General features: G+C 38.8%; 1 protein-coding gene across 5 annotated transcripts in view; it reads left to right on the forward strand.

Moving 5' to 3' along the window:
* pcdh7b (protocadherin 7b) overlaps positions 1-14,927 on the forward strand; it is a 133,317-nt gene that overhangs the window by 80,950 nt on the left and 37,440 nt on the right. Inside the window, exon 3 of one of the 5 annotated variants that reach the window (XM_079586581.1) lies at positions 3,215-3,307. The exons of the other annotated variants lie outside the window; for them this stretch is intronic. Within the exon in view, the coding sequence (XP_079442707.1) occupies positions 3,215-3,307 (93 nt within the window). The remainder of the gene's footprint in view (positions 1-3,214; positions 3,308-14,927) is intronic. 5 annotated transcript variants of the gene reach the window in all.

Here is a 14,927-nt window from a genome sequence, read left to right on the forward strand (position 1 = left end):
CCCACAGCCACGGGCCCTGAGCACCTCCGTGTTTATAACTGCCTATGATGGAGAACTTTCAGGAGAAAAGAGACTCTGCAAGATGGCTGCCAGTGGAGAGAACATTTAGAGTTACTACATTTTAGAGCTCCTGCCAGATGCAAATTCAACAAAGTCGGCATTGTAAAATTGGGTTTAACACTGTAGTTTAAACCTAGAAATAAACAGAAGTGTTTGGATTTTTTTATTAAAATGAACATTTCTTAGCTTTCCTGTAGCTCAGTGGTTAAAGCATTGCGTTAACAACGCAAGGTTGTGGGTTCGATCCCAGGGGATTGCACATGCCTATGTATAAATGTATAGGATAATGCAATATAAGTCGCTTTGGATAAAAGCATCTGCCAAATGTGTAAATGTAAACATTATGACATGAAATGAGTAGTATATATTTTGTATTTTTCAGGTCACTAAGAACATTTGTGACATTGATCATGTGATCTCAAATCATGCTGGATCATCAGTTGAGCAGTGGTTCTCAACCAGGGCTATGGGGCCACAAGATGACTTTTAAAACAAGCTTTAAACATCAATATATTTCGTATATAACTCATCAGCTCATTATCACATGGGTTAAGAAAATGTGCAGTGTTGGGGGTCCTTCAGGAGCAGGGTTGGGGAACACTGATCTAGAGGGACAGACCAAACATATCAATAATAATTCAATTCCACTTTTCTAGGTACAAACTTTTTCAATCATCACCCAAATTGACACGACTCAAAACAAAAGCCTGTGACGCGTTTCCGCAGTTTTCGTCTTGTCTCGGTTCTTAGAAGGATAATTATTGCACCCTTTCTCCTCTCTCCCCCGGTAGCTCAGGTGGTGCCGTCCCTTTTGTAATCATCTGTTTATGCCGCATTCTTTAATATCGTTCCTCCAGTAATCAGTCTGCCCACCAGTACCGTAGAACCGCTATTCCTCCTGCCTGCCATTATTTAATTGCAAATCGTCAGGAGTCGGTAGTTTGGGGATATGGATGTGTCAAAAGCTTCGGAAACGGGAGTTTTCTCGACATCCAATTAACGAATGCTCATTTATCACATCGAGGCATCACAAGGGCCCACCGCCACGCATGTTAATAATAGTATCATAAGCAAGTTCAAAACTCCCATGCTGTCTGTGCTGGGGCCCCAGCAGGTCACTTTGCAACGTTCATTAGAGAAGGAGAGGCTGGACGCTGAGAGAGAGAGAGAGAGAGAGAGAGAGAGGGGGAGAGGAAGAGAGAGAGAGATGAGAATAGATACTGTGTCTTATTTAGAAATGAGAGAGGATGTGGTCCTTCGAGTTCTGTGTGGTTGTATGTGGTTACTCGTCGGTATCAACGAAGGACACTGGAATACGTGTGTGTGTGTGAGAGAGAGACACTGTCTCTGGTTTCAGAGACATATTTATGAATGATGGCTCACTCGCTCCCTTGCTCTCTCTTTCTTTCTCGTCTTTACACAGTGGAGTTAAAGGGATAGTTCACCTAAAAATTTAAATTCTTTCATCATTTACTGACCCTCATATAATTTCAAAACTCATGATTAATAACACAAAGGCTGGTCTGAATGATTTGTTCACGAAATGCAAATATCTTCAAAACAAAATAGTTTTTCCCACAGAAGGAAGAAAGTTCTACAGGTGTGAAATGACATATGAATTAGTAAATATATAACTATACCTTGACCATAAATGTGCTATTTTTGTGGTATATACAAGCGCGTACAAAAAATTGGGGCTGGATTAATTTTGAATAAAAATTATCTTATGTTCACTAATGGTGCGTTCACACCGGACGCGAATAGCGCGTCAGGCGCGAGTGATTTCAATGTTAAGTCAATGCAAAGACACGTTACGCGCCATTGAAATCACTCGCGCCTGACGCGCTATTCGCGTCCGGTGTGAACGCACCATAAGGCTGCATTAATTTGATCAAATGACAGTAAAAACAGTTATATTGTAAAGTATTATGATAATGTAAAATAACTTTTGATATATAATTGTTGTATTTAATATAATATTACATTTATTTCTAAATATTTTAAAATATAGGTTATTCCTTTGATAATATGCTAATTTTCAGTCTTCAGTGTCACATGATCCTTCACAAATCATTCTAAAATCCTGATTTGGTGCTCAATAAACATTTATTATTATTATTATTATCAATATTATCAGTAAAAAACAGTTGTGCTGCTTAATGGTTTTGTAGAAATCGTGATTTTTTTTTTCCAGGCTGCTTTTTTTCAGCATTCATTTGAAATATTTACATTTAATAGACATTACAAATTTAAATAATTTTTTTTGTATCATTTTAAAGTCTCTTTTTAATCATTAAAATTATTAATTTCTATGCATTAGTGCATGCCGCTTCATACTGTCATTGCAGAACAAATACGGCCTAAGACTAACCACATTGTCACTGCCCTTGTTGTCAGTCTCACTGCATTTCACAGATATAAGCACCCTTAGCAGTTCAGTTCCTGGCCTGATCATGTCCTTTTGACCATTGCCGTTTGCCTGCATCAAGGCGCTTAACCCCTGTCCGCTCCAGAACATCCACCCCTGTTCATTCCCCTTTTGTTAGCTTCGGATTACATAAGGAATACACAAAGTGAAGGATTCCTGGACAAACTGAATGCAATTAGTAAAACAAAAGACTTAAATTCCAAAATCCACAGTCTTAACTGAGCACATGTGGGCGCATGTCTGTCTAAACACAGCAGCCATGTTGTGTTGAGCTCATAGGCACAGTAAACACAATGATAAGAGTGGCTTGGGAGCGCATCAGGGGAAATATACGGAGCCATTTGTTGCCGTTGCCGTCCTTGGTTTCAAGTTGGAAACTATTTTACCTATCCTTCTTTTTTTCCTCGCTCTCTCTCTATACATCTATCCTTCTCTTTCCGTCCCTCCTCAAGGTCCCAGACAATCGGAAATAACACATTTTCAGCTACATAAAAGAAACAAAGAAATATGAACGTGCTAACTTGTATAGGCAATAGCACAACAGCAGATAAAGCCTATATTCATTCCACACAATCTCTAGTGATTGAATATTTGCCGGAGCACTTTTAATTACAGTGTTGCTGATCTCAATTCACAATTTGATATTTTTGATATCGGTTTTAAAGATTGTCCAACTCTAATTCATTCCTAACAATTCCACTCTTGGCTTTTTGTGCATTTCGACAGGCACGCTCACACACATTCATGCCCTCCAGGGGCGAAGGTGTGTTATTGGATCAGAGGCCGTTCCTGTAAATGGAGATCTGTGTGTTTACATCAGTAAGTGGATTATGGCTGACCAGTTTTCCTCACATCACTCCCTTAACTTATGCAGCATGAGGAGTTTTCACACACGAGCACTCACACAAAGAGAAGAGTGAAGGGGAAAAGCATATAAATATACACAGTGAGGAGAGATGATGGGTTCAGTAATCGTGTTAGTGTTGATCCGAACGCTTGATTCTCCTCAAATCACTTGCCATCACTGAACTCACAGGCTCATAGGTACAGAAATTAACTTATTTTATACATGTTATTTGATGTCGATTTTCAGGGCCATTTTTTACCTGTACGAGGGCATATTTCATTCTAACCATATACACACGTACATGCCTCGCTTTCTAGCTGCCTATATAGGCATCTACTTTCTGAGGCAGCATCCTAACTGAAACAGAACCTAATGAGAGAGTGATTTGGAACAAAAGCAAACAAAATATGCACCCATCAATAATTACAGTTTTTTTTTAATCAATTATTTTCCGTATTAAATTAATTATATTCTAGTTTTTGTTTTTCACTGAGCTCATTGTAATGCATTCTGAAATTAAATTTGGTCAAAGCAAGGTACTTAGGAGGCAGCATAATTAAGTTACCTATCGTTTGGAACAGTGCCATAAATCTAGTTCACAATATAATGACATATATGAGATCATCCCCCCCCCACCCCCCCAACTCAACACACACACACACACATACAAAAAAACTCACAAATTGTATGTTTAGTGGCATTTCTGCCTTGCACCTGTGTTAATTGGTGACTGATTGTGAATCTCGTTGCGTGTCACATTTTGCACGTGTCCCATCCTTGACTGCCATGATCTGTTTTGAGATCAGCTTTTAATGATTTTAAATGAGCTCTATTGCTCAACAGGTCACTGAACTGGTTTGAGTGTAGCAGACAGTATTTCTGCTGTCTATAGGATTATCGGTGTGCGTTGAAACTCTTGTTATCCTAATGTAATATATTCCACATCACATTAGAATGAATGATCTTGTGCTAATGAAATGCAGTAATTAATTGATTGCATTAGAAAAGAGCTGAGAGGGGCTAGGATCGAGAAAAACAGAAAGAGAGACTTTAATGTGAGGGTTTAAAATGGCTTCCGCAGAACGGAATACGAGGCCTGTGCTTTTTTTATTGGGGTGATTACACAAGCTGACAGTCCATTCTGTTGGCTAGCCATCGGTGTTGTAGTCGGCGAGCGGGGAAATAATCCTTCTCGACAGCCAGTCCTGCTGTGATATGAGAATACTTCTGGAGGATTCTCTGGTAATTATGGCCACTGTGTGAGGAAGACGCTATGTGCGAGTCGGGTTTTATGACACGTCTCTAAACATCACTAAGAACGACTTTGTGCGCTGGTTTTGGCTTACAGAAAGTCACCATTTATGTAATGATTTATTGTTTCTACAGTTCTGTTCTTTTTGAATGCTCGTATTTATTTCAGCCTCATGTAATATTCATCTAAATGCACTGTGCATTAGGACTGTTAATTTACTATTATTTATATTAATGATTATAATAACATTGGTCAATTAATCATAAAGAAAGCTTATAAATAAAAATGATACATTATTATTAGTAGTAGTATTGAACAAAACTAATATTTGTATTCAGAAAGGACATCAATACATCAAAAGTAACAGTAAAGACTTTTACATTGTTACAAAAAGAAAAATCAATTTCAAGAATAAATCACTTTCTGTTCATCAAAGATTTCTGATAAGTAAATGTCACAGTTTCCATAAAAACACTGTTTTCAGCATAAAAAAAAATGTGTCTTTAGCAACACATTAGAATGATTTATGAAGGATCTTATGACACTAAACATATATAAATGTGTTTAATACCAAATTTAACTCATTTAATCTTGAGCTATACGCTACAGGCAAAGCTGCTCCGCAAATATTGATGTATCCCTTACATTAATTGTGATTAATTTGATTGATTAAAAATCATATCTTGTAATTATTTTGATTAAAACTTTTAATCAGTCGACAGCCCAACTAAAATCTTTACAAGCATTTACTGTATGTACTTAGATAATCCTCTGTTAATGCATTGGCACATTGTGTTACAGGGCTTTTAATTTTGAAGGGTATCTGTGTCCTTTAAAGTAGAGATAATGACTAATAGCTAAATCCTAGGCCCGTTTGATTGACAGCCCATGGTAATTGAGCTCGATAGTGCGCCCCCTACTGACCCCTTGTGAGTGACACGTCCTGAACCCGGGGGTTGAGTTCCCAAAGTCAAGGGCCTACATTACCATAACTGCGCTGTCAGAGAGGAAGATGGAGAGAGAGAGAAGAGCAATGAAGGGCTCTCTATCTCAAAGGTGTTTAATTATCTTCACTCAGGACCGTGCCCCACCTGTTCCCTCACGCCAGCTGACACAACAAACAACTGCCAAACAGACGACAGACAGATTAACCAGAGCACACCTGTAGAAAAGCGAGGGAAGATCCTCCTGCTCCGTCGTCGTCGTCCTTCTCTCCGCACAAACCACACACCCATATGGCTTACAGCAATATGATTTTTTTTATTGCAGGACAAGGGAAAAGTATGTTAACGATCTCCAGCAAGCTGCAATTATTAGCGATGTGACAATGAGTCAATGCCATTACAACCTCTCCGCTCCCTGGCTGAGGTTCGCGTCAAATAACCCTTTAGTCACGCGTGGCTGCGGTAGATAGCATAAAAAGTCATCACGCGGCGCCGGCCATGACGCCTAATCAAAACGCTCTTTGTGTCGGCTTTAATCTGGCTCGCTCTAGACCATCCGAGCTGTTCGCTCTTCCTCGCTTTCCTCCCTCTCCTCGCCGTCTCCCAAATGAATCAACACTGTTTGGGAAAGGGAAAAAAAAAAAAAACGAAATAGAGCTGCCGACGAGAATTATACAACACCAGAGCCGCGATGACAGCTGGAAGGCCGACCTTGTTCCTTCAAGCTCAATGTCAGAGTGAGAAGCCACTGCCTCAATCACTACAGCACACTGTTGACAGGTTGGAGAAATATTGATTTTTAACATATTAATGTCTGTTAAGCCGCTGTTACAGGATAAGAATTGTATATAGGCGCTTAAAGCAAAATGTCAAGGTACTCTTTAATATTTCATAGCAGAACCCTGAGCAGATAGACAAAATTAATATTATGACTTATTACCTTATGTTTATATAATCCATATTTTTTTTTCGTAAGGTCATATTAAATTTTACTTTAAAATAGCATGCAATTTTAGTCAGCATTTTAGTTTATGAGAAAAAGGTTGTATGTCAGTGGATCATTTAAAAATATAAATATTTTGTATTATATATGTTTATTTCAACTGATACAATACCAGGATGTGAAAACTGTCCTTGTGAAAACCTGATCTGCAGAAATATATACTGACTTTACTAGTATAAAATAATCATGTGAATACTTCATGCTTTTAGTTATTGCTTGAATTAAGGCCTAAATTCAATCTTTTCATCAAATAAACCTAAAAACCTGTACTAAACCACTCAATACATGGATAGTTTTATGATCTCTTTATAACTGTTTGAGGGGTTAACGTTTCAGTTGTGTTGCTGTCTGTGGAGGGACAGCAAGGTCTTAGATTTCATCAAAAATATATTTATTTGTGTTCCGAAGATGAACGAAAGTCTTACGGGTTTGGAACGACACAAGGGTGAGTAATTAAAGACAGAATTTTTCATTTTTGGTGAACTATCACATTAAAACCTCATATATACAACCAGCAGATAAATCGGTGCTGACTTACATAACAAGAAAAAATGCAGAAGTTTTTCGCCGAATACAGTGCTATTTTTTTTCTTTACAGACCTCAGGAAAAAATAGCCTTTCCTTTGGTGTTTTTAAAGCAGACTATAGATTAGCGGGGTCAGGCTTGTCTGTCTGGAGTGAGGTTCAGCTGTCTGATGGCTTACTTTAGCAGATGGATCCACAGGAAGTTCTGCTGAGCTGGGCACTAATGTCCAGCTAAAGCTTCTGGGCAGCTTTCAGCACTTACTCAATGTCTAAAGCACTCTGCTAAAGCAGCTCAAGAATGGACCTCTTTCTCTATCTCTTCTTTCTTTCTTTCTTTCTTTCTTTCTTTCTTTCTTTCTTTCTTTCTTTCTTTCTTTCTTTCTTTCTTTCTTTCTTTCTTTCTTTCTTTCTTTCTTTCTTTCTTTCTTTCTTTCTTTCTTTCTGTGTGTCTACTATGTGTGTCTACTATGTGTGTTCCATAGTATGCCAAGCACAGTTGGGCTTCTATCCCATTGTAGCTTGTTTATCACGGTTGGGTTGAGCCCTGCCCTCTTTTGGAATTGGAATGCCTGCGTACGCAGGTGTGGTGATGAAGATTGTGTAAGACAGAGGTAGGGGGGTATGTTTGCCTTAGGGTGGGCCACTGGCTCTTGTAGACCATTTGGCCGGTACTGGGCCTGCCTGCTTTACTGGTATGGTAAAGAGCTGTCTCTACAAATCAGACAGCGTGAGGGGAATGAGGGAGAAAATGACTGAGAATGAGAAGAGTAAGAGATACGAATGAATGATAGATAGATAGATAGATAGATAGATAGATAGATAGATAGATAGATAGATAGATAGATAGATAGATAGATAGATAGATAGATAGATAGATAGATAGATAGATAGATAGATAGATAGATAGATAGATAGATTGATTCTGTTCTCATAAGGAATTCCTAATTTCATGAAGAATAAGTCTGTTTAATCCCTTTCTCCGTTGGTATTCCAGTCCCGGTCTCTGTCTCTGGCAAGTCAATAGATTTCAATGTCAATTTAGGCTCTGTGCTGCAGCTCATTTTAAACCAATCAGCCTTCCCATTTATGAGCAGAGTACAGCAAGCCGATATTAATATCTCAAGTCAGATCAGCTTCAAACTGTTCAAGTCAGGTAATGGGAGCTAGTATTAGCACTCACAGCAGGACAGTTTAAGTTAAACTGAATGTCTTTCTTTTTTTTTCTTTTTTTTTTGCATTCCACTCTTCACATCTACAAAGGATTGTTTCCATGTTTAAAGGAGTCTTTGGACTTGTAATCAATGTTGGCAAAACAGAAAAAGAAAAGGCGGCCTGTACTTTCTGTACTAAGCAAGTCTCCAGCTCTGTGCTGTCCCCTGTTGTTTACTTTTGGAACCGCAGGGTTTTTTTTATTTTATTTTTATTTATTGGAGCTCTTCAACAATGTTTTACTTCCACTATATTCTCAATTCCAAACACCTTTCCACTTTTAATAATTGTTGCTCTCTTTTCTCCCTCTCTCCCACTCACAGATACTTAAACACATGACACACACACACACACTCACACACACGAGCAGCACTTTCTAACTCAAAATCTACTTGCCAGCACAGGACGCAGTGGTAAGCATTAGTTATCCAGGTAGGTGGGCTCTTGCCCGGTCCCAAGATAGGGACCACATGCTGCGCCAATGCCCTGCTGTCAGCAGACCCCCTGGGGCTCCCACAGGCTGTCCACGGCAGGTGAAATGGTTATGGCCTGTTTAAATCAATGAAGCCTTTTCCAATGAAAAGGTTAGGAGAGAGTGTTAGCGTGCGGTGAAAGCAACACGTGGTGCTTGTCAGGTGTGCCTGTACGAGTGGCCTCAGATGCCCTGTGCTATAATGGACATGCTTGGTGTCACATTTTAAAGGTGAGAACATATTAATGTGCACACAGCTCTCTGGAATACCGGATTTTGATTGGTCAGTCACTGTATTTTTGTATAATGACCAATAAACTGAATATCTGACCGTCGTTGACAAATGTCTTCTCGCCACTGTACAGTCAGCTGGTCATTAGTGTAAAATAAACTCCTTCAGGCAATTTTGTGACAATAACCAGCTGACTACACGGAATGTTCTTCTACTTTTAGTGCAAAACAAGATGTTTCAGTCCTAATAAATGTACAGAATCTTATGATGTCCTTGTGGCTGTATCTCTGGGGGGGCTACTGGAGGGTACTAAGGATGCATAAACCTCATGGCCCATTTCTCATCATGGAGAGAAAGTCCACTTACTTTATTTAGCCGATCTCCATGGAGACCAGCCGGACAGAGGCAAAGTCAGACCGGACAGCGAGAGAGAGAGAGAGAGACAGAGAGAGAGAGAGAGATCTTCTATCTTTCACTCCTGCCTAGCACTACCTGTCACTTCAGTTTGTTGGCTGATTTCAGAGCATGATTTATCAAATTTAGTCCAATATACACTGCATGCAGAATTATTAGGCACGTTGATTTCTGATCATATATCTTTTTTCCCGGGCACATTTTACCAATTCTAAACCACATTAATCTTAATAACTACTATTCATTTTGTATTTAATCATTTAATCAAGTTATATATAATTGTTCATGAAGGCTGGAAATGAAAAACACCTTATATTCAGGTGTGCATAATTTTTAGGCACATTTTCTTTTACAGATAACATAAGCCAAAAAAAAAAAAAAAGATTTAACTCAGTCTGAAAAGTCAAAAAATGTTAAATGTCCATGAGACGGATGCAATACTAATACAATACTAGAAATTGTTAAGGCATGACCATTGGACAGTGAAATGCTCATTGGGGCTGCAGGGTCAGACAAAAACAGGTGGAGAAGAAATGACACATGTTAACTGCAAAATAAGTAAGAATTAAGGTGAAGAGTTCAGTGTGAAACCATCAGGAACCATTTAGTCTCCAGCACCAACATTTTTCAGAACTGCAACATACCTGGAGTCTCCTGAAGTGCAATCTCAGAGACTAAGGTTAGTCTCTAAAAAATGACCCTCTCTTAATAAGAATCAGAAGCTAAAGTGTAGTAAAATACATGAAGACTGTTTTTTATAGGCTTTATAGACAGACAAATTGAGTGTGACTCTTGAAGGACCAGCACCACATCCTCTACACCGTTTGAAGAATTCACCTTCCAGAATCTGGCAGTAAGTTTTGGGAGTTCTTTATTAGTTAATTTTTAGTCCATCTCTGCAAAACGGACTTCAAGGTAGGAGATAGACTGCTTACTTACTTACTGACAGATTCTGTAAGGTGAATTCTTCAAACAATGGGATGAGAGGATATGGTGCTGGTCCTTCAAGAGTCACTCTGTATGTGTCAATAAAGCCTATAAAAAAAAAAAAAACAGTCATACAAAATGAATAGTATTAATTCAGATTAATGTGGTTTGGGATTGTGTATAATGTCCCTGAAAAAAAATGTTGATCAGAAAATCAACGTGCCTAATAATTCTGCATGGCTATAATTATATAGCCAATTTATAATTCATTCAATATTATGTAAATTCCATTATTTGTAATAGTACACAAAGGTTTCAGTGTTTAAGGGTGTGTTCACACTTGTAGTTTGGTATCTTGGTTCATTTGGTCTGGATAAAAAAAAAAAGAGCAACCTGATTGGTCACCTTTTATTACGTATATTTCACGACGGAACTTACTGAACAAAACAATGCTGTGTGCTGGGATAAATGCGCTCGTTGTATGTGCGTAGCCTACATATGATTGTATTTTGACCAGCTGAAAACTGGTGAAGAGCTTATTAAGGAGTCAAAAGGAAGGAATCCCTCTGTCACACACACATATGAAGATGTGCTGTGAGGAGACGTGGTCCCGACTCCTGATGCCTGTACCAAACTGTGATGGGCTACATTGTGACTATAATGAAAAAAATGCTAAAAAAACAGGTATGCTTGAGTATTCTGTCCATTTTAGAGTCGCATCTTGTGATATCATGTCACATTTTTGGTTAGTTTAGATGTTTTTGGTCCATGTTGTGTTCATATATCATTCGAACTTTACCATAGTTCATTTGGAAGACCATTCATTTAGAGACCCAACGTTTCAGCAGTCTCGGTCCGCTTGTTCGGTACGCACCAGGGTTCGGATGGCAGCATTCGCACTTATTCAAATGAACCACACAAACAGTCAAGCTATTTAAGGTATCTTGACAAGGCTTAATCAGTTTGACTGATAGTATTGATTTGATTTTGGTCATTTTGGAATTGTTTAGATTTGTTTTACTTGCACACAAGGAAGGAACATTTTTGGAAAATGATTTGTTCCCATAAATGCCATGTATACCTTCTCAGCCATTACTTTGCACAGTCCAAACTGTACTGAGATCTGATTTGATCCTAGTCTGGCTGATTGAAACCAATCTTCTATATATTCATCAGTTGTATCTTTGTTCATCCTGTAATTAATTTAGCTTTTCACATAATCATATTTTGCCGTCCGTCATTCCAAGCCTTATTCAATCTGCCTATAAAACTATAGAAAGAGACAAGAATCTTATCTTTGAAGACTTTTAATTATTTCATCTCAGATGGTATTCATTGTATCCCTGTTATTAAAAGGGAGTCTACTGAAATCAAAGAATAAAAGACCCCATAAATCAGAGATGATTAAAGAAACGGATAAATTAAATTTAGTAGTTTATTATTAACCGACAAGTCTGCCCATACCTGCTTCCACTTCTACATCTACCTTGGTTGCCTTGGCAACACCTTATATCCGCTGTTACCATGCTTACACTGCTCGATGCAGATGTACCGTTGCCACTGTCTGCTAGAATTTTACACAAACAACTAAACAACATTTTCAATTGTTTGAGACACAAAAATCAAACTAGACTGTACACACTGACCAGTTTTAAAGGGAAAGTTCACTCCAAAAAATAATATTATGTCATTATTTACTCAAATGCATGTCATTCCAAACTTATATTTGATATTTTGTAGACTGTGTAGAGAGAGAGAGAGAGAGAGAGAGAGAGAGAGAGAGAGAGAGAGAGAGAGAGAGAGTTCTTTGTTCCACAGGAGAAAGAATGTCACATAAGTTTGGAATAGCATGAGGATGAGTAGTGATGAAATAAATTGCATTGTTTGTGTGAACTATTTAATTTATCTCTGCTAATTTCCAAGTTTGCCTTTACCAAAGCATAAGGGTAAGCTTTAAAAAGCATTTGAAGTGAGGTGAGAGTTAGCTGTAATATTCGTCATAATGAGGAGTTTCGTTGTAGTTGCTGTGTGCATTACTCTTGCCCTTTGATATGGATTTTAGAATTATGATGAGAACATTAAATCGACAACAGCTGTCTTCCATCCTTAAGAATGGAAGTCCTCTGTATTCTGTTCTGTTTCTTTGTAATTGGCTCTATACCTTTCAAAAACACAGACAAGTGTTAATTACGCACAAACTCTTCTGCAGGGATCCTACCTTTGAGACGTGTCCTTAAGCCCCCTTTAAGGGATTAAGGGACGTTTGGCGGTTGCTGTTTGCGTGGATTTCTGTTTGTATGTGCGGCTGATTTCAATGCGATTTGGCCATTTCACGTTTATTGCAGTTAACTAAGGCTTTATGTCTGTAAACTCTCCAAAACCTTTGCAAGATTTCCACGAGGCATCGGCATCAGCCACATATAACAATACACGTTATGTTTACTGTAGTCTCACATACATGCTGATCCCTCAGTTGGCAGGAGACCCTTACAGCTCTTTTCCAAACAAACGCTCCTCCTTCTCTACGGGAGTTTCTTGAGGGATGGAGAGGCTGAGGCGAAGAGGAGGAGGGGAGGATGCAGGGAGAGAGGGATTTGTGGAAAGAGTGATCTCATTAGCCTTTGGTGTATTGCGTTGCAGTCAGGTAAATACGTGCAGAGCTAGGTCACCTAACACCTCTAGTGATGGTGACTAATGAGGTGATGTGTTTGTGTGTGTTTTGAACTATGTCTGCAAGAATATGTCACTGGTGTTGTGCACATGTATGACATATAGGCCACCATAAAATGCAGAAGTTCATATAATTTAACCTCTGTCTTTCTCACAAGTATATACGCATTGACTGGCTTGTCAGGTGTCTGACAAAGCCTGAAGTTAAGGCTTTATAATATACATTTATAATATAAACATAATTGTTTGCTCATGATTTTCCAAAGTTTCTAGACACTCAGCATTTTCACTGGCCACAATTTTGACATTGATACCATTGGGGAAAACCTGACGCATAGATATTTGTAATATTATCTCAAAATTTGGCAGCAGTTATATTAGGCTTCTGTCACTTTAAGACCTGACACACGGATCCATTATACTGTGTTTCAGATATTTCAAAATCAATATATTTGACAATATCACATTGCACTTACCCCCGGTTTCACAGACAAGGCTTAAGCCTAGTCCCAGACTAGAATTCATGTTTGAGCTGTTTCAAATGAAAGCAACTTGCACTGGCACATCTTAAAATATGTCAGTGCCATTGTTTTGTCTCAAGATGCACACCAGTAATGTTTTTTCTAAGGCATGTTTATAAAATATATGTAAATGTCCTAATTGAACTAAGGCCTAATCCTGGCTTAATCTAAGCCCTGTCTGTGAAACCAGGCCTTAGTGTATTACTTCAGAATCCTTTTTGAAAGACTAGAAATAAAAACGTATATATATGCAAAATGCAACCCAACAAAGTAGGGACTGACTGCCTAACACGCCACTGCTGAAATCCCGCCGCATTTGGCGGGATTGCGGGTGTAAATGTCAAGCCCTGATAAAACATTAACCTTGATAAAGAGGGCTAAAAAGGATCAGGAATTGACTTCATACCTTTGCAAAATATAGACTAGTTAAGTTATATTAAAGTGTAGCAAAATGAATGGTTCAAAAAAAGTGAAGTTAGTTCTGAGAAAAGGTCAAGCATCCTTTGTTTCCACATGCCATTTGCTTTGATATTTTCTTATTTTTTGAAATGTAGCTTATAACTAAAAACATATTGCTGTGAAAAGAAGTCATTGTGCAGACTGCCTGGATCTTAACTCTGAGTATCTGTAACAGCTTGTGTCCGTAACAGTCTTCAAAGAAACCATTGAAATATAAACCTGGTGAGAGGTTTTTTTTAAAGGGATTGAAAACACCATAAGGTGAAGGGATTGTGAGCGAGGCAATGAATGGTATTGACTGATGTCTGTAAATCAAGTCTTTGATGGCCACTAGCAGAGCTCAGGGCACAGGTGTTCTTTGAGTGGACTAGCTGTGCAGATAGAAAGCCTGACCACCGCTATAGCTGGGCGATACAGTGAAGACACACAGCCTGTATCGATTTTTCTCCTTTTGGACGATGTAGCTACAGTTGTCATTAGCGCCTACGTTCGTGCTCATCTGTTTCCTGGGTTAAAGGGCAGCCAGAACAACAGGCTGAACATATCAGTGCCATTAGCCATGCCACTCACTGGCTTTGTGACCTGATTAATGACGGCACCTATATACAGTGGCCTATTCTTGAACAGAAGTTGATGGAAATCCTACAATTGATCGTATCTCGCTAAACCATTTGGGAATGGGCAGTCCAAACAAAAGACTTTGAAATTTGAGAGTCATGTATCTAATCTGCTGTTCCACCGGCCACCGCATTTGTCTAGGGCGCCGATGGACTTGAACAAAGAGAGAATGGGACACGGATGAATGGCAAAGGGCCTTTTATTTCCAAGCTTTTCTGTTTCAACTTGACAAGGCTACTTTGGTCTAAATACCATTCCCGTTAGGGAGAGCTCTCGGTTTTTTTTTCCGGCTCTGCCTCCAGCCATCCCTGGGATCATCAATCAATACCTCAGGATTACAGGGGGA

Source organism: Phoxinus phoxinus (genome assembly GCF_949152265.1).
Source record: "Phoxinus phoxinus genome assembly, chromosome: 2".
Classification (NCBI taxonomy): Eukaryota; Metazoa; Chordata; class Actinopteri; order Cypriniformes; family Leuciscidae; genus Phoxinus; species Phoxinus phoxinus.